General features: G+C 35.9%; 1 protein-coding gene across 2 annotated transcripts in view; it reads right to left on the bottom strand.

The window, feature by feature from the left end:
- The window catches only part of DMXL1 (Dmx like 1), an 85,793-nt gene that overhangs the window by 14,634 nt on the left and 49,924 nt on the right, over positions 1 to 21,235 (bottom strand). For both annotated transcript variants that reach the window (XM_050913447.1, XM_050913448.1), the window contains exons 25-34: positions 20,782 to 20,973; positions 19,446 to 19,522; positions 19,136 to 19,260; positions 17,099 to 17,347; positions 8,046 to 8,209; positions 6,910 to 7,049; positions 6,487 to 6,572; positions 4,386 to 4,587; positions 2,998 to 3,115; positions 1,675 to 1,737 (exon numbers count right to left, since the gene is read on the bottom strand). In XM_050913447.1, coding sequence (XP_050769404.1) covers positions 1,675 to 1,737; positions 2,998 to 3,115; positions 4,386 to 4,587; positions 6,487 to 6,572; positions 6,910 to 7,049; positions 8,046 to 8,209; positions 17,099 to 17,347; positions 19,136 to 19,260; positions 19,446 to 19,522; positions 20,782 to 20,973 — 1,416 coding nt within the window. The remainder of the gene's footprint in view (positions 1 to 1,674; positions 1,738 to 2,997; positions 3,116 to 4,385; positions 4,588 to 6,486; positions 6,573 to 6,909; positions 7,050 to 8,045; positions 8,210 to 17,098; positions 17,348 to 19,135; positions 19,261 to 19,445; positions 19,523 to 20,781; positions 20,974 to 21,235) is intronic.

The following is a 21,235-nucleotide window of genomic DNA, read 5'->3' as shown; positions in this document are numbered from 1 at the left end:
ACAGAAAGCATAATTTGTCACAGAAGTCTCAGTACTGTGTTCATTCTCAAGCTTTTCAGGGATGCTGAAAACCAGTGAGGCTACATGCACACTTGAGGGTGTTGATAATAAAAAATTGAATCTTGATGTTTTGTTCTTAAAAAAATTTTCTAAGTCTTTTCATGCTCTCAGCAAATACTTTTTGCCACTGAAACTGATGAAATGGTCCAAAAGAAAGTGCAGACAAGATCCTGAGCAGGAAAATAAATCTGAACTTTGTCAGCTTATCTATTCACCATTCTCAACAATTAAATAAATCTGGAATCCTGCACATTCCAGTACCACAAACTTTTTACTATCACTTGGTTTTTTTCCCCTTAATGTGAACTAATGTTGTATCTGAATCTTGTCTACCTTTTTGTATTTTAGAAATGCATCCAGATATACAACAGCACACAATAAAATTCTAAACTCTAGCAGCACTGCAGTACTCCTGTTCAAAATTAGAGCTCAGCATTGCAAGTATTAAACTGATAATTACAGACTCCAGTCTGTTGTAGTTACCAAATACTTTTACAGTAAAAAAAAGGCATTGCCAAACAAACAGTGGCGTAAAAATTCAAACCTGAATAACAAATGTAAAATTTTCTATTTTCTTCAAAACACAAAGAATTATTCTAGAACTACTGTTTCCCAGCCTCGCCCCTTCAATTTCTTAATTCTCTGGTCTTCAAAAGATTTAAACAAGGATATATTAGTTGAAAAACAGTAAGATGGTGCTGTCAAAGAACTGCAAACAGTCTTTTTCAAAGTCTGAAAAAAGTCTGTAGCTGTTATACATCACGAAGTAGAATATGTTTTTTAGGATTAAAACAAAATTGATACTCTGGTGATCTTATGTATATAAAACTGCACAAAACTGCAGTGACAAACAGATACAAAACATATGATCTGTGTTGTGTGGTGAACAAACCCACATGAAATTAAACCTATTTTTGGCCAGTCAGTTCCAATTACCTACTTGTTAACATTGCTTTATCACATAGTTAGTAACAACAAAGTAGCCAAAGGACATCACAGGGTGTTCTCATTTCTGTCTTCTCACTAATTTTGTAAAAGGAAGCCTGAAAAATACAGTATTTGTTTGCATTTCTAGGCATAGTATCATACCTTTTTAGTCTCTCATGTCAATCTTTCAAGAAAGTTGCTATAAAGTTATTATATGGGTTCATCTGTCACCATCTTAAAACTAAGGCTCAGCGAAAGTTTTCAGTAGCAAACTACTATCATGCTAACAAACTGCTCTAACTTCAGTTAACCACCTTCACTTATAGGCAACTATTCTAGCCATCTCAGACTGGTGAAAGGTCCTATATGTACTATGTTCCCATCGTACTACTGAATTTTTGTCACTTGGGCAAATCTCAACCTCAGCTCTTCACTTGGTGTAGCTATGGAATTTGATAATCCATATCGTTCTTACCTGGTTGTTTAATCCAGCTTTCTAAAATACATTTAGTTTCAGATAGGCTCTATAACAAGACTAGTTTAACTCAATCTCTTGCAAAACTGAATTTTTAAGTTTATTTGCTATGTCAGCAAAGATTTTTTTTAAGGGAGATCAGCACCATTTCAAAAAGGAAATATTTGATAATGATGTAAGGTCTAATTAATTTGAGCATTACTACTGTGTACCTTATTGATGATGGGCTCCTCCAGCACAGAATTTTTCATGGTTTCATTGTGCTCCTCTAATGACTTCACCAAGGAAAGAACAACCACAGAACAAAGAATATATATAAGACATAACATGCAAAGTATCAAGGAAATACTTAATTCCTCGTTGTTTGCCTCAACACAGGACAATCGAAACACAACAGAATGTCTGCACACTCTAAATTCTCTATTCAGTACAGAAGACACTGACTTACCTATTCTGTACTGTAATAGCACCTTGTCCATCTCAAAAGTCAAATTTCTTGAAAATAAGTGATCTCCACTGACATTTTATCAGTAACATGAGGATACAAAATAAAGCCAACACCACCTATGCTGGGTAAGGCTGTCAATGATCTTACTTGGAAACACATAAAGCACATCTAAAATATTCCAAAATACCTTTCCATACAGCTTAGCAACATGGCTGCATTAACATGAGACATGATCAGAAATGGTGCATCTTCAAAGGACAAGACAAAAGGAACAACTTTCCTTTTAACTGCAGTCTGTAGCGAACACAATTAGCCACAAATACTCAAACAAGCTAATATTCTAGTTGTGACAGGACAAAGATTAGCTCATACAGAACTCTTTGCTGCCATGGCTTTACTAGTCATGAATACTCGTTTTCTCCTGCATGTTTGTTTGGATCTGCTTGCTTCTTCTATGTTTCTGCTACTCCATAGTTTTTCTATAATACAAGTGATTCTTTCGAATTATTGGGAGTAGGGGTGAGTAAGAAAAGGAGCAACTAAAGAGGAAGGAAAAAAACCCAAAACTCCATTACAGAACCACAACTTTAAAACATTTAACTGAATCTGGAACCTGGAATCCAGCTAGACACTGGGACAAGTTATCAGGGACAGAAATACCAACTGTTGTATGACGATTTTTCCTATTAAAATTGAATCATAACATGATAGAAACCAGTGGATAAACCCAGGATGACTATGGTAGGGACAAACTCAAACTTTTAGAACTTTGACTGATTAGGTTACTGTTTTTAATCTTTGAAATTTTGAAGTCTGTCAGCCTTTTGAGGCAGCTTTTATACTGATCTTAACGAAGAGGCTGATTGTAGCTAAGTGGTATTAGTTACCAGTCTACAAAGACTGATTATTTTTGTTTTCAATGAAACAGTGGACAAAGATTTTTAATAGGAAATACTGTAGGTTTAGAGTCATAGCCAAGTATATTATCCACTCATGCTCTAGATAGTAAACAAGCCAGCCAAATAACTTAAGTAAAAGCTCATAGACTGACCTGCAACACTTTATGCATTTTATATACCATACCAACCTCGTTTAGGCATCGCTTCTTTGCAAAAATATTTCTGATAAAGGTTTCCTGGACTTCTTCCTGTTTAACCAAGTACTGCCAAAGCCTCTTCACAGATAGTGCAACATGACTGTGAGATCTACAGAACAAAGTTAAAAGAAATATTTACATCATGCTCATACTTATAAGAGACTGCAATATCTTATATTCTAATCAAACTATAGTCAGAAGAAATGCTGAAGCAAAACTACAGCTCTCTAAATACTGTACAATACCTATTCGGAAGCATTCTGATACCATCTTCCTGACAAACCTATGTGTGAGAAGGGGTGCAAAAGGAAGAAGGAAAAGAACACGTAGCATTTTCACCTCCTATCTTGGGACAAGTGGGAAAAATCTCTTTAAGAGATTACACCACAGTAAGGTCAGCATGCAGATTATTTATTAGTCCACCTCATTCTTTACAATACGGATCATTTCTGTTTATTGCTAATGAGTGTTTCTATCACATGGACAATGAATGACTAACACTTCCTGCTAGGAATGCATCATCAGCTGTGTAACATCTCTGAAACAACCATGACTTCAGTAACAAAATTGGAAGGATTGTAGAATCAGATCACACTTCAAATGTTTATGCTTATCCCTAGAAACTGTACACTCAAGCAAAACCTGTAAATACAAATATAGCTGCTTATGGCAGGCCAAAAACCATCAAACCCTGAATCGATTTAAATCATAACTTAAAAATAATGCCAGGCAGCAGATACATGTTAAGCTGTTCCTTTTTACAAGTTACTAAAATTAAGTGTGACAATTGTGAGGTATTTTACAACAAAAAGACAGATTTTCTGTTGATTCTCCGACCACAGGTGACAGTAAGATTAAAAAGGCAGAAATCTATTTTAAAAGTGACAATTTAAGAAACTGAGCACACTTTCCTAGCTGAACATGCAATTATGTGGAGTCACAACTATGCAAATATTATAAATAGTAAATATTTATTCTCTGATTTTAGGAAAGATACTGATAAGAACGTAATTTTATTCCCTCCAAAGCTGGGGCAATTTATTTCATTGTCACTCATCCTTAATTATCTCTCAGTGCACATTTGTCATTATTTTATTGTCAACCATAGTTTTTCCACAGAGACATGCCAATCAGTATGTTAAGCTTCAATAAAAGAACTTTAAAAAGTGAGAAACTTTTGATTGTTTTTCCTGATCTTGCTTTGGACCAGAGATGCATGAATTCTGACGCGTACCCACAATTTCACAATGGATTAGTGCAAATCTAGAAACTGGCATTTATATAATTATTGAAGTTATGGTCTATCACATGCACTAACAACATAATGCTTGATGTATATTACAGATACTACAGTCAGTGTTTATAGAAATTAGACTCACCTGAATGGAGTGTTTGTAGGCTCAAGTAAAGTTTTATGGCGAAGCAATGCAGGACCAGCAGCTAGGGCATCTTCAGAAGCATGAACTGAAATATAATGTTGAGGTGGACCCCCATATAGCTCAAGACGTCGGAGAAGAACTTGTTCCCAGCGCTGTAGTGTTTTCAAAACTGCATGGCATATCGGGGAGCTAACTGGAAGCTCTAGAAAGACAAGTACACAGTAATAAAAGCCCTTCCTTCTCCATTATAACCTTGACGAAGATAATTCCACAGCTGAAAGCTGAAGTGTATTTCAAATATCTCCAAAAGTAAGCTTTATTCAAACCTCAACCTGATATTCGCAAGTATAAAAAGATTAACTGCTTTGTGCTGTCATTGCTAAATACAGGAACAGACTTCTCCAATGCTGACATAAATTAAGCATCATGGAAGAGATCCTCCCGGAAGCTATGTCAAGGCATATGGATGACAGGCAGGTGATGAGAGAAAGCCAACATGGCTTCACAAAGGGCAAATCGTGCCTGACTAATCTGGTGGCATTCTATGATGGGCTGACTGCACTGGTGAGCGAAGGAAGAGCAACTGATGTCCTCTACTTTGACTTCTGTAAGGCCTTTGACATGGTCCCACACAACATCCTTAACTCTAAATTGGAGCGATACGGATTTGATGGATGGACTATTCGATGGATAAGGAATTGGCTGAATGCATCCAAGAGCTGCAGTCAACGGTTCAATGTCCAAATAGAGATCAGTAACAAGAGGTGTCCCTCAGGGGTGTGTATTGGGAGCGGTACTGTTCCATATCTTCGATAATGACATAGACAGTGGTAGTGAGCGTGCCCTCAGCAAGTTTGCAGATAACACCAAGACGAGTGGGGCAGTTGGTTTGCTAGAGGGAAGGGATGCCATCCAGAGGGACCTTGACAGGCTTGAGTGGGCCCACGCAAACATCATGAACTTCAACACGCACAAGTGCAAGGTCCTGCACCTGGGTCAGGGCAATCCCCAGTATCAATACAGGGTGAGCGACGAATGGATTGAGAGCAGTCGTGGGAAAAGGACTTGGGGATACCAGTGGATGAAAAATTGGACATGAGCCGGCAATGTGCACTTGCAGCCCACAAAGCCAATCGCAGCCTGGGCTGCATCAAAAGAAGCGTGGTCAGCAGAGCGAGGGAGGTCATTTGCCCCCTCTAATTCATTCTCATGAGACCCTACCTGGAGTACCGCATCCAGCTCTGGGGCCCCCAGCACAAGAAAGACATGGACCTGTTGGAGTGGGTCCAGAGGAGGGCCACAAAAACACTCAGAGGGATGGAACACCTCTCCTATGGAGAAAGGCTGAGGGAGTCGGGCTTGTTCAGCCTGGAGAAGAGAAGGCTCCGGGAAGACCTTATTGCGGCCTTTCAGTACTTGAAGGGGACTTACAAGAAAGATGGAGAAAGACTTTTTACCAGGGCCTGTAGTGACAGGACAAGGCGTAACGGTTTTAAGCTAAAAGCAAGTAGGTTTACATTACATATAAGGAAGAAATTTTTTACAATGAGGATGGTGAGACACTGGAACAGGTTGCCCAGAGAGGCTGTAGACGCCCCATCCCTGCAAATATTCAAGGTCAGGTTGGATGGGGCTTTGAGCAACACAATCTAGTGAAAGATGTCCCTGCCCACAACACAGGGGTTGGACTAGATCCTCTTTAAAGGTCCCCTCCAACACAAACTATTCCATGATTCTATGATTCTGTGAAACAAGGAGTAGGAATGATATAACTTGAATTTCAAAAAAACTATAGGGTTTCCACCAAGAAATAAATATTGTAAACATTCTTGTATGACTAAGAGGGAAAGAAAAAACTAAGTATGCAGAGACTTCTGCTAACTACTGAGCATTCCTTTTCACCCACTCATGTTACCCATACACTATGTAATTTCATAAATATACCTGTATCATAAACAGTATCAGAACAATTATTCCTAGATCATGGAAAAATTAAGAACTTTTGAACTAAAAATAAAACTACAACATACATATTATTCAACACATTACTGATTTTATATGTGGTTATTAAGCATGAAAACACAACTCTGCTGCTTATTACCTGAAAGATCATGTCCAGCCAAAGGGTAGAAAATCTTCAAATTGTGAAGTACCAGCTGAACCATTGCCAATCTCATCAGTGACCAACTAACAAGAAAGCACTAGTAAGTCATTTACTAATAGGAAAATGAACTTTTCTCACTTATTCACAACTAGGATTTAAATTTAGAGCTTTAAATCCTCATTATAAACTGCTCAAAATTACAAACAGTATTTTAGGTTATTATAGATACTTTGAATTCAAAGTCACTATACCATGTATTAATAAAATGAGCAAAATAATCATTGTGAAAAATTAACTACTAAGTCTAGATAATGCACTGCCATGAAATATCAAGTAACTGGTGCATTATCTCAAAAGTAAAAGGCCAGAAATGCACGTCTAGCCATTGCAGAACATCTTGCATTCTAAAGTGTTACTTACCTGTACGAATTTGAATTAGAATGCTCTTGATTATGTGAATTTGATGCAAATACATCTCTATCAATATCTTCATCATCTTCGCCACTTTCCTGACTCTCTTCTGAATCATATTCCACTCTACTTTGCGATGGAAGAAAAGGCTAAAAATTTAAACAATATTCCTTGAGTATCTTCTAGCCAACATCTAGTTTTAAATTATCTTTTAAAAAATACATCATTATAATATTTAATGCGTATCATCTTACTCAATTTAGTAACATTTGGAGTTTGTGCCTCATGAAAAGGTTAACTGTCCATGAGCATTGCGTACTTTAACAGCTTAACTATTTTTTATATTATTCAAAATTCTAATGCTGAAAATGAAAGTACTAGCAGTTTTCCAATTCTTATTTTGCTTTACTTTTACGTCAGATATATGAACCCACACGTAGGACACACAAGCTTATTATTTGTCAGAGAGAAGTCAAAATCACCAGCGTATTTTCTCCCTAGTTCTTCCAAGGGCTTGGAGGAGTAAAAACCAAGAAAATCCTATCCCCTGCCTACAAGAGTTCAATATTTACGGTAAGCCCACCATCAGTGCCCCACTGTGTGACTCAGTATTTGCAATTTCTTTTTTGTCCTTGCTCCTACAATACTGCTTACATATTTATTTTGCTGATATGGCTAGTATTTGATATAGAAATGTGCCGTACAACTCCAAATAATTACGTAACTTTCTACAAAGAAAGATCTGCCACAGCAGACTTGACAGAAGGCAACATAATTTGATTTCTAGTAAGTATACACGTTCATTTCACCCATTTGAAATAGATGATAAAAAGCTTCTCATATTTCCTTGTTCATCTAAACAGCTGATCCATAATTACTTATGTATTTGTACTCTGCAACTGTAAAAAGTGTTTTGTTCACACCATTATCTGAAAACAAATTAATTTCATAACAACAGTTTTTAAGAAAGCTGTTTCAAAAATACCCACAGGCAGTGCTTTAGAAAAAGCTAAATATGAGTAATAAAAACAGGCAGCTTCTATCACACATCTAAATTGATACCTAGCATAAAGACTAAGAAGAAAAAAAAATACCATTCCAGAAATGACAGAAGATATTTAACTGTCATAATAGCAAAAAATTACCTTTGCAATGAAGTAATCCCAAATGCTAAGCTCAGGAGGAATAAATCTTTCCTTGTAAGATGAAGATTCTTGGTCTACCAATGGCAACGCAGGCAACTGACAACTCTCTTTTGGAGAGGTTTTTGATGAAAGCCTGTAACGTTTTTGCTGTTTCTCTCCATCATCTACAAAGGAAGAAAATACAGTATGTTGCTTTAAATTGTCCGCTCCACCTCCTTACTGCTTTTAATAAAAGGATTTATAATAGAAAGTAAAAATCTTCCTCATTACAAGTTCTCAGAATTTTATCTTAACACTTCTGTAGCAAATAAGCATAGAGAATGTTAATCCTAATGTATGCAAAACTAATACATAACAAGAACTCCACAAGTGGAAAACCCCCAGCACAAATAATATAGAATAGTAGAGTACACCCATAACTGCATTAGCAGCTTTCTTCCTACAACAAAGATGACAAATATTGTTGCTTAGGCAACAATACTGCAAAACTACATTACTTCAATAAGTACTGAATACTGATTATGCTTGGTTTTTAAGACAAGCCAAGAGTCTTGTCTTTCAGAATATATAGCGTAAATATCTAGAGCTTGCCATTCCTACTCCAAGTTTTAACTCTATGTCTCCTTCCAGAGGAGGTCTATACTTTTTTCTAAATGGTACAATTCTGATAAATCCATATGTCCAGCAAATATAAAAGATCCCACTTTAACTAATACAATCCGATAAATACATTATCAAACAGGGAAGGACTAATTATTCGTAACAATACTCTAACTCCTAGGAGTTGAGGGGTCCCCTCACTTCCCCAACATCAACTTTTTTCAGAATAAGAAGTTTCTATGAGAGATTTGTTTGAATTACATTCTTGATGATTACAGTACTCGAGGAAACAGCTTATCCAAACTACCAGAAATAGTTTCACGCAGTTATATCACAAATGAATGAACAAGCAAGCCTCATTTCAGATCCCTTATTTTCTTGTTAATTGAGAAGTATCAACTTCACAAATATGGAAAAAGTAATGGCTTACTTCAAAAGAGGCTCACATAACCATGCAATAACCTGAAATCATTCCGGTTCTTGGTAGGTGAATTGTATTCCAATACAGCCTTTCTGTTAGTAGAGGAGGAATGATATCAATTGTCACTGTCCCTGAACAGTAAGTTAGTGTTCTGGCTCTCCAGAACACTTCTGAAGTGGAAGGGATGAGGGAGAAAAGGAATCATTTGTGGAGATTTGATGGAACATGAATCATTTGTGGAGATTTGATAGAACATGGTGGCCTTCATTCACCTTCCATTACAGACAAAATGGACTTGAAGCCATTTCCCACTCGATTGTAAAATTTGTTTTTTATTTTCAAGTAGACACATGTAATGCATGGAGACTAGTTTCTGTAGCAAAACAACTGAATGGGTTCAAGACTTAGGTAAAACAAAGAAAGCTAAAACATTAAGACAAAAAAGAAGTTCATTTTTTGAACTGCCTTTTGAAGCCCCCAAAACTTTCAACACCTATTTAACCAAGTACTGAACATTTACTTTTTTCTTAAGCATTTCAAAAATCTCCCTTTTCCAGTTAAGGTTTGAAAATTATGACATCACCCAAAGGAATCACAGAACACACTTAAGTTCCACCCTACCCCATTCCTTTACGTGCAAAAAAAGCAGCCGGGGAAGAAGAGTCTAGAAAAACTTTTTCGTTGTTTCTTGTTTAATTAAGTGGGGGTTTTTGTTTTGCATAGAGCAATAATGAGACCAGGCAGCTAGTCATAAAAGATCTCATCTAAACACTTCTTAAGTAAAGGGGAACATAGGTTGCCTTATAGTTTGAGTCTTCGGCTGATGTAACAGCAGTAATAATTAGGCTCCAAGAAAGTAAATCTGCAGGCTAAAAGAGCTGACCTGGAGATTAGATATCCCTATCACTGAGTTCAAGCATCAACATGTTGGGCCAGACTGGTTGCAAGGATGAACTAATATGAACATCACAAACACAAATGGGTGCTTTATTGTTTTAACTTTCCTTATTCCCTTCTGCTACCAAGGGCCCACAAAAGTAACTTCCACCAAAGCTTCTGAAATTACTTCCTCCTGTTAATAATGCTGGGAATGGCACAAAAAGAACCAGCATCCCTATGTATGCCTGGAGTGAACTACTACAAAGAGGTATTTCTTATACCCCCCTTTTTTTTTTTTTGACATGTTTTATCCACAGGAGACTTTTGAGTCTTGATAGATGCTTGAAAGACTATTTCCTTCAAAACACTTACAGGTACACCAGTCACTTAAAAACAGAAGGTCTAACATTCTGGACAAAAGAAAAACAGTGCTCATTTAAAAATAGTTATATTCCACATATAAGACTTACATGCTCATAACACAAACTGAGCCAAGTGTAAACCCTGAGGGAGGTAACATTTAGGTTGATTTAAAAAAAAAAAACAAACCACAAACTTGGGTTTTTTATAACTCACAGCTATGATTTTTTAACACCCCCCCCCCCCCCCCCCCGCCAAATGGGCAAATTTTCTGTATTCACAGTGGCTGATGGATTTTTTTCATAATTTCTGGTCAATTTTAGTTTAGAAAAAAACATGGTTTTCCAAAGATTTTCAAAAACATTTTTGACCATGTATGAAGATAACCATTACCACTACAAGCAGCTGAAGTATCAAATAATTTGTATATAGAATCTAATAAAAGCTGAAGACAACATCTCATCTTTCATCTTGAAACTGGGGTATTTTAACAGTCTGTGTTGCACTACTATACTGTATCGTAATTTTTTTTTCCCCCGTCAGGCATATTATTTGAAATCCACTTACCTGTACCAAAAGTAGCAAATATAACAGCTGCAGTACAATGCATTTTCATTTCACTATTTAAAGCTCATCAGCTAAGAAAGAGCATGCACATGCATCACTGTATGAATTTTTAGCAATTGCTTAAAAAAAAAATCACTAGGCATGAAATAAGGAGCAAGTGTTCCATGATACAGAAATAAGCAAGTATACGCTTGCACGTTGTTTTTCTAAGCAGAATCCAAAAAGCAAATGCTTTACTTTAAAACAGTACTTTTTTTCCATTCTGTTGGATCATTCTTTGTATTTTTAAGAATACTGCAGGCTAGCCATTGGAAAAAAATTCAGTATTTAAGGCAAATGAAAGTACAACCATCTAAGTGGTTTGAAATACATACTACTAATGCCAATTTCCTTTATTGCATTCTAAAAATCTTTAAATAAATTAACAAATTAATTAAAAATCTGACTTTGTCAATTGGGATTTCAGATCAGCAATTACATTCACTTTCAAATTTCTCATATATTTCTAGTTAAAACTCTTATCTTTTTTTTTTTGCATTCCAAACATTTATCTTTGCGCCCATTTTAGTTATAAGACAAATGTAAAATTTCTGTTATTTTCCAAGAACATTCGAATATTTCACACAAGGAAAATGCTTCTATTTCTGCTAAGATCTAACATATGCAATGATATTGAAAAGACCTGTTGCCCATGTCACCTCCCTTCGACCTTCCCAGGAAGAGCTAAAAGGCAGATCTCTTCCAAGTTCCCAAAAAACTAAAATGCGAGTCAGAGTTACTGTGTTTTATTGAAGACTGTGTGCAGGTACGAAGCATCAACACCCCACCACCCTACGAAAAAGGCAAGTCTTCATCAAGAGACGTAAAATTATGAAGTCTTCCTCTTACAAAAGCATCATCCTTGATTGCAGGCATCAACAAATATCAGCACTACTGAAGCCCAGAAGAGAGTGGAATGACAGAGACATGCCAAAGAAATACTAATTTTTTAATCACACCTCAAATCACTTAGGTAAGTCTAAAGCCCTCCACAGATTTCTGTAATTTTTTGGGAAGCTATGAATGCTATGAACAGCAGCCTGGTGAAAGTCTACACTGCTGGACATTTTGACTTCAAACCTAAAAAGAATCTCCATTTTGCAAGGTTACAAATCCTGAAGATTTCAACACGATATTCTGCTTACTCACAGGCAATAGCTCATGTAGCCAAGGTGATGAATTTAATGAATTAGCACTCAACAGCAGCAATTACAATTAAGTTCCATAAGCTGCAGTTTGATGACTATATGTACACAAGACTAAATCTTTTGTTGTATTTATGCACCATTTAATGAGTAGTGATTCACTGAAAAGCTCAAAGCAAGTATATATTAGACTCTCAGATGTTTCTTAAGACATTATATACATTGTGAGCATTTCAATAAACAGTGAATGGAAACCTCTCAAAACATGAGATAAGCACAACGAAATATTTGGTGGCATACACAAACTTTGTTGACATTTCCTGTTCTGACCATCTAAGGCTTCTTCTACTGAGTCAAAGTAACTCCATCATTCACACTACAAACACTTCAAGTCAAATTTCTAATCTGTTTTAATAGCTGACCTAACCAAGAGTAAGACAGTAATAGTGAGAAGACAAAGACTTTAATATAGAATAGAAAGGCCACACAAGTAATGAAGTACTCTACCCCAAAGTACCGTAAGAAAACAAGCCCAACATGGTAGTCACTAATTCTGAGCTGGAATTCAAGGCAATTATTCTCACATTGATGTCAAAGTTTCCGTTACTAACAATATCGCAGGAAATTCTGCATTAAAAAGGAGCAGTTTGGCATGGCTGTTGTAGGTCCTTACACAAGCTGGAAGGTTTTAAAATTTGAGGAATCTGTATCCTTTCATCTGCTCTGAGATTAAGCCATTCCTGGAAATAAAGTCTAAACATGAAGACTTTTTACTGTTGTTTGTGATTTGCTGGCTAAATTGAGTAGCAGATACATAGCACTGTCAGATATAGTCTGAAGCAGAAAGTTTCTAGTCTGAAGCAGAAAGTTTCTAGTCTGAAGCAGAAAGTTTCTAGTCTGAAGCAGAAAGTTTCTAGTCTGAAGCAGAAAGTTTCTAGTCTGAAGCAGAAAGTTTCTAGTCTGAAGCAGAAAGTTTCTAGTCTGAAGCAGAAAGTTTCTAGTCTGAAGCAGAAAGTTTCTAGTCTGAAGCAGAAAGTTTCTAGTCTGAAGCAGAAAGTTTCTAGTCTGAAGCAGAAAGTTTCTAGTCTGAAGCAGAAAGTTTCTAGTCTGAAGCAGAAAGTTTCTAGTCTGAAGCAGAAAGTTTCTAGTCTGAAGCAGAAAGTTTCTAGTCTGAAGCAGAAAGTTTCTAGTCTGAAGCAGAAAGTTTCTAGTCTGAAGCAGAAAGTTTCTAGTCTGAAGCAGAAAGTTTCTAGTCTGAAGCAGAAAGTTTCTAGTCTGAAGCAGAAAGTTTCTAGTCTGAAGCAGAAAGTTTCTAGTCTGAAGCAGAAAGTTTCTAGTCTGAAGCACACTAATGCAAGTTCAGTTTTTGTTGTTGTTGTTTTGTTTTAGATTCTGGATGAAACCTACCTCACAGTAGGTACAGCAAGCAGATAAATGCAAGAGTTCTAAGGGTTTGTTTTTTCTTTACAATTGCCTAAGCAAAATGTGGCCAAACACTAAACGAATCTTCTGCTTAGGTGATCTGTTACTCTAAGTCAGACATTTAAAAAAATCTGTAATGGCAGTATGTTTTCTAGGAGGTCATGAATAATGGTTTGTGGACAGTAAAGCTACAAATTAATTCAGAGGATCTAACAGTTGAGAAATATGTGCATAAGACTGACAGCAGCACTGCACATCCCATGGATAAATTTTATGTGCACATCCTCATTATCAAGGTATCTGTTTCTCAAAACCTCTCGCATGTTAGGTAAAACTCAACACAGTAAGAGCTGACAGTTTACCATTTCTCCCTACCAAAGTACTCAGACATAATATTTGTGTTAAAACTTTTTTAATTGCTTGGAAAGTTAGGACAATCAGCAGAGAAAAATAACTCATCTTAATAGTCAAGGATTATCAGATTTCTGATTTTCTACATCTGAAACCCAAAATGACAACTTTAAGTCTATAAAGTGTACTTGTAAAACACTCAAGTTTAGGAAGTAGTTTTGCATTTAATTTACTCTTGTAACATGGAATAATTGAATGTATGAAATGAAATTTTGGATTTCTAACTGTTAAAGCAAAATTCAAACTTTTCCTTAAGAACCCTCTGGATTATAGAGAACTTACCGTCTCTATATAGACTTAAGTTACAAAACAGTTTTCTGAGGCAGTTTTGAAGATAAACTATATGGTAAATATGATTCTGAAAAGATCTACTATAATCAACAATAGGGTTATTTTTCAGATGCTAATTGTCTCTGAAAACAAAACATATCCAGAATTTTAAGACATAATGTAAAGTCTCAAAAATGCTAACCCAGTTTGTCAAAATCATTTGCTGCAACTGCAAAAATAAGAAAGACAGCTGGAAAGTATAATGTGTCAGGTAGCTCTAACAAGCATTTAAACTGCTATGTTTTGTCTGATCTTTACTGTGAAAGAGGTAATAAAACAATAGTTTTTCATACAAACTAATTCCTAACAGAGGTCAGGATTTTACAAGACTACCAGGAACTATTTTTTTGGTTCCTGTTTTTTAGTTTGTGTCCAAAAGAAAGATCATATTTATTTAAAAGAAATTTTATATCCGAAGCTATTATATGCTCAAGTCAACTAAAGCAAAGAGCAGAAAGGGAAATCACATAACTTTATTGGCCAGCACTGTACATAGTACTATAATCTCTTAAAACAAGTTTGAACCTTGGAGATCAACATTCGCATTCAGATAAAGTGCTGAAGGATAGGGGGGGAGGGGGGGCGGGGGGGGGAGGAGAAGACGTGCAGGACATGTAGTGTTATTAGACTTCTTAGTGTTAAGAATTTTTGGCTTTTGATCTCCATTTGAGAGTGAAAACATTTCACAAAGATCTAAAAATAAACTTAATAGAGTCTAGTTATGCATAACTAAATGGGAAGCTATACAAAGTCTAAATCATATTATGGAAGAACGTGCTGTAGTTGACTGGAACAAGCATTCCAGTCACTTCTCAGTGTTTGTTTCTGGGTGTCAGAAGAAAAAAAGATGGCAGTAAAGGCACAGAAATATAGCTGATTTTATTCTGACTCCTCTGCTTCACTGAGGGTCTATTTTTTTTTCCTTTCTTCCTTTTTTTTTTTGATTTAAAGTGACAGAGAAAGATGTTCCTCCAAAATTCTTTCCCCCAAATTTCCTCTAGATAAACATGCATTAAAAACAAATAATAGACCTACAGAATCCTAGAATTACGTGGAAGGGACCTGATCCAATCCCTTGCTCAGAACTGGGCTGACTTAGGTGATGGCCTGGTTTGTTCAAGTTTTTAATAACTCCAAAGATGGAGACTCCACAACCTCTCTAGGCCCCTTCTCCAGTGTTTAATTATCCCTAAATTAGTATTTAAAAAGGTCCCATCTTCCCTTAAATTTTCAGTTTCAGCTTCTTGATTCTTCCAGCAAGTTTTACTAATTCTGCGATCAGACAGCCAGCATTCCTTTTTAAGAAAAACATGCAGTAGGCAGGCATTTAGTATACATTTCAGAATACGCTTCTATGTAAAACCAATTATCTTATTTTAAAACAGTAGTAGCAGCAGCATTAACACACCTCAGTATACAGTTACCAACACCTAGGAAACTTATAATTGCCAACAAAAGCCAGTTATGCCTTCCAATAATTCTGATACTGCAAATATATTTACCTTAACAAAATGGTAATGAGAAATATTTATTTAATACCACAGAGAAAACTGATCAGATCTAGAATAAGAACTCACTTTTTATTAAAGATCTCTACTCTGAAAATACTTTTCTAAATGCCTGACAAAGTCTGTATTTAGACTACATTTTCAGTTCTCCTTAAATGCAAGGTAAGACATTTTTATATGTAACATACATCTAATATCAATAATAATATAATAATATATAGTTTATTTTATTTATATATATTCAGATGTGATGTACAAAGTCACCATAGTTCAAGTAAATTTATCTTTACAAAAATCTTACTTTTAAAAAATTAGATAATCTGTAGGATTGTTGCTCTTGGTTTTACAGAAGTCCAACTATATCACAAAGCACAAATCTGTACCAAAAAGAAAAGCATTACAGAATTCATTCTGGACCTCAGGATAATTTATCATCATCTGAATTTAACAGTTGAAGGTTGTTTGCTTTCCTAAAGGATTCTCAGACTATCAAAACTGAATATCAACAAGACACCTTTTCTTTGTAATGTCTAGAATGAACGCTTAGAAATCCACATGCATAATAATGCTTATATGCAAAAAGCAAAACAAGCAGCTCTCCAACAAAGATATGAAACACTTCTGATCCTTTCAAACCATGGTCAAAGTCATTTTATATTTGTTTTCAAATGAAGCATAGTACGAATACAACAGCATTGCCAATCTTTTTTAAGAAGGCCCAATTCAACTGTTGCTTTAATTACAAAACTTCACTGTAAATTTTGATGTCATGGCTTGCAAACAGAAGTTTTTCTGTCTTTCTGCATATGCAAAAAAATCACACATAGCAAACTGCATGTAGAGGCCTAGTACTAAATCTAGTATCTTGCCTGAAGATTTGGTAGGACTATGAGTACTGAAGGCGGTAAGGGATTTGGAAAACCCCACGCATTCCATGGAGAACACTACTACCTGATGTGGGCTAGGCATTGGGAAGTGCCTACCTGCCAAAGAGAGAAAACATACTGTATTTGTAAAATGGAAATATATTCCTGTTACGAGAGAACTGGAAAGCTTTAAAATTAACATTAAAAACTAGGCTGTAATAGTACTGAAAATTTTCTCTTTAAGATGAACTTAACTCCCTCACATTACAGCAATTGTGCTACTTGGAAACCTTATTCCAATAACATTCACTCCTGCTTCCCACTCTCTTCTACACAATATCCATGCCAATAATTTTAGATCCTTGTTTTTCTTTGCATATCTAAAACCATATTGAATTCTAACTGAACACGAACTATTTAAAGCAGTTACTCTTAAGCTTTCAGCAGTCACATCATTTTCTTAAAAAACCCAGAAGACAAATATAAGTAAAACAATAGAACTAACCAGTTTTTGTCTTTAATTGCAGTTGTCCTCTGCTGGGCGTATGAGCTCCTCCTCCAAAGACAGCAGACCACATTTTGTTGTTAAGTGGATGAGCCATAATTCTATACAACTCATTGCTAGAATGTGTTGCTAGGCCATGGATGAACAGACTCAGATAGACCGCAGTTAGAATTTCACAAAGTAAAACTGTGAGACCTGGCTGGGCTTCCTCACCAGCAGAATTCAAGAGGCGTATTAGAGCTGTTATTCCTGTTTATTAAAAAAAAAAAAAAGGCAAAAGCATATATGTGTGTGTGAACATACTCTGGATTATCATGGGTATTTTCATTGGCAACCTACGTTATTTAGTGCCTTCGAATGCAGAAAAATTCTAAGTTTTAGAAGAAATTGAAAACTCCAGGAGAAAGTGGCATGCTATTTATTTATAACAGTTTATTATAGCTTTTCAGCTTCATATTTTGGACTGACAGTTAAAGAAATACATAGTAACTTTTCAAGAATAAGAGGGAAAAAAAATCACAAAAAAGCACTCAAATTTTGGGATATATCTTAAATAAAACACTGGCAGCTTTAATTCAGCTCCGTGGTACTGAAACTCTATAATACAACATTTAGTTACATTACTTACATGAATCTTTCTTCCCCCCATATATCAAGCTCTCTTTTCTGGCTCCTCAACTCTTTCAGCAAAGGGTTAGCTCTTTATTCTCTACTTTCAATCCAGTGCCTCACAGTATATTCAACACATAGCATCCAAATCTTATACTTAAAATAAAAATACACATCTGCTCATTGACTTTCCTGTGGTGTTTGTTTCACCAGTTAGGTTTATAACTCCAGCATAACGCTGTAAGTTGAAATGTTATATTCTCGCTTTACAGTGGTAAAACGAACCAAAAATCATGGGCATCAACTTGAACTATGCGTTGTCTGAAAAGCGTTCTTTCACCCCAGTACTAAACATCTTGCAGTGTTTTTATGCTCCCACAAAAGGTTGTAGAGTTTCAGATGTGGCTCTGACTGTGTCACTTTGTGCACGTCAGTGAAAATACAAACAGCAGTGGCCAAAGAATTCTGCTTTGTGTCATACCCTCCCATTTGCACATAAAGCATGTGAAGCTATTAAAAAAATAGAGAAATCAATTCAAGGTGATGTTACCTACAAGCACAACTGCTAACAACCCCTTGTCTCATTAATCAGAAATTTAACTCTGCAACTAATGAAATAAGAAGAAAACAGATGACAATCTAATTTCTCTCTAAAATCTGTAGATTCAGTGACAGAACGTTTTGCGGAAAAGAAAAAACAGTATAGCATCAAACACAAAGACTGCTTAAGGTTCTCCAAAAGATTTTTTTAATGTGAAATTTATATTGAAAAAACAAATCCCATATTATGAAAGCGTATTTCTTGGTTACGCTTACATTAAAGTTAGTGCTGTAAACTGAAGCTCATACAGACATATATTACATAGCCCACACTCCCTCTAATGTGACCAGTGTAGCTTCATTAGCTTAGATCCCAGCACACGTTAAGAATTACCTGAAGTCCTATATGGATTTTAGAGCTACAGAAAAACATAACTCATTATAAACTTCTCATTGTTAATAGTTTCAAGTTAGTTCAAAAGTTATACATAAGCTACAATCATTCTGAGATGGAGCACAAACTAAGCCTTTCAAGTCCTTTTCAAGAGTAAGCAAGTAGAATAATGGTGAGACTGACCTGTTGCCTGCAGGGGGAGCAAGTAGAGCACAGGACAACACCTTAGTTTCCATTGACTTGCCCTTACTAGAGCCCCCACTAACATTTTTTGGCAAGAAAAAGCAATATAAATCAACTTGTCTTAGTGAATAACCAGAATTAGTAGCTTACAACTTTTGAAAAATGAAGATAAAATTTTATTACAAGAACTTATTTTTACCACACAGCTGTTACAAATACTACTAGGTCCAGAACATAGCTACATACTCTTACAGTGGATCCAGACAATTAAGTTTTCCTTAAGAGGAAAGAAACAAATCAACTCTAGATACCTGGCCACTGAGCAGGTGATGTATTGGGAGTCACTGTTTCTTCTAAGCTTGTTCTTAGGGAATGGCGCTGAGTTAATAGCACTGTCTGATACACTGTTCCAGTGAACTGATTTGCTTGAAATGAGCTGTGAAACAGAAAAGTGGGATGTCGTATTTATTAAAAAAGTTATGTTTAAAACTATTCAAGTGATAGCCCTTTCTAGATGTAGGCAGGTGTGAGCACTGCCTTCTGGTGCACTATCTATTATACCACCACCACAGCGAGACAGTGTTGATCGTTCTCTAAAAAGTACTTTTCGTAGACCTTTACCTGTAGCTGTGGCCATCACAAAGACATTGGTAGATGCAAGCAGAGAGTGACGCTGCTAAGGTATGCATTACATATATCTGTAAGACAAGTTTTATAGAACATATTACACTCAAGATGAACAGTGGTTAGTATCACAGCCTTTCATGCACACAGATTTGTAACAGTGGAACAAGCACTGAATACGGAAGATATAAGCACTTACGGCAAAAATAAATTACAAAGCCACCTTCTTTTCAGAATTTAGTTCAGATAAATCAATTAACTTTGCAATGAAAGGGAAGGGGAAGCACTCACTCACCCCACCAACCCATAATCACAGATCAGCTCTAGCTGCAATGTTTTCAATTAAGAAACAGCAATACGTTAAACCTCTATACAAGTCTAAGTGATTATACCCTAAGACAGTAGCAATATGCTGGCTCAGAATACAAAGGCTTTGCTTCAGAATGAAAATTATAACGCAGCTTAGTTTTTGACCAATTCTCGTGCAGCTCTCAGACACACAATTTACTCAGTATCACACTGATCACTATTTTTATCATAGCTGATTCTTTTCTTAACGTATCACAGAACACATGTAAAGAGCTAGAGAATCTGTTGATCAAAAAGGTTCAGTTAAAAAAATGAGTTTATTATCCTTATTTGTCTGTTCCCTCTGAAACGAAGCACAGACTAGGAACTGAGCAAGCTCGAGTGTTCTCTAGAAATCCCTAGTAAAAGTAAACATGATTTGGGACCTTAGACATACAAAATTTCAGTAAAGATTTAACCTAACACTAAGTTTGGTTTCCAGTCCAAGGTTAAATACAGGAGAAATCTTACAGAAACATAACTTTAAAAAAACAGACTATATTTTATGGTATGAACATATACACTGTTTCACAAAAAAGTCTGAGTTTACTGCACTTTGCTGACAATCAGTTTTTATACTTCAAAACTTAATTTTACTTAGGTCTAGGACTGAAATGCAGAGTTTACCATTAATAAAACAGAAGTAATGATCATATTGTCATAAAGACAAATGTGACACTGATAGTGTAGTACATGTTTTCTGTAACAGATGTCATCCTGGACAAACATCCAGTCCTGAGAGATGCCAATCTACTTCAGCTTGTTGAACTAGATGCTCAACACCTCCACAATAAGTAATAATCAGCAGACATTATTTTAGCCTGAGATAAGTACTACAGAAAATATTTATGTTCTACAGTTTTATTACTTGTCACAGGTAGGCACACTAGAAAGTTTTCATGCTGTCAGAAAAAGATTCATGACTTCAGCAAACTGGACAATGACAACAACAACAAACCCAAAGAACTATAAAAAAAATACACACCTTGTTGTTCCAAGTATCTGGATGAGGTGGCGAATCAAGGTTTATTATGGCATGTAATATATCATGAGTTAAGTTACCAAGATGTAGCAACGGATTAGCCACCACTGTTTTGGCACTAGCTGTGCAAGCAAATAGGAGAGGTATGGAGCTTTGCTCTGGTAGAGGGCTGGAAGGTATCTGTATTGACTGCTCCTAAAAACAAGCAAGAAACACACACGCAAAGTGATAGTACAGCTTCCTAAAGGGAACAGAAGAACTTTTGAAAGAGGGGAAGGGGATTCTAAACAACAAAAAACCCACAACCTACAGAAAACATAACATGATAAAAACAGTATTACATTTATTATAAAACAGGTGCATGCTATAGTAGGAAAACTTCATCAATATGAAACACATTCAAAAAGATCTACAACAAATCTGAAGCAGAGAAAACACAAACTAAGCTCCCCCACAT

Source organism: Gymnogyps californianus, chromosome Z (assembly GCF_018139145.2).
Source record: "Gymnogyps californianus isolate 813 chromosome Z, ASM1813914v2, whole genome shotgun sequence".
Taxonomy (NCBI): Eukaryota; Metazoa; Chordata; class Aves; order Accipitriformes; family Cathartidae; genus Gymnogyps; species Gymnogyps californianus.
The sequence above is the reverse complement of the archived record's forward strand: the minus strand, read 5'-3'. Positions and strand labels throughout refer to the sequence as shown.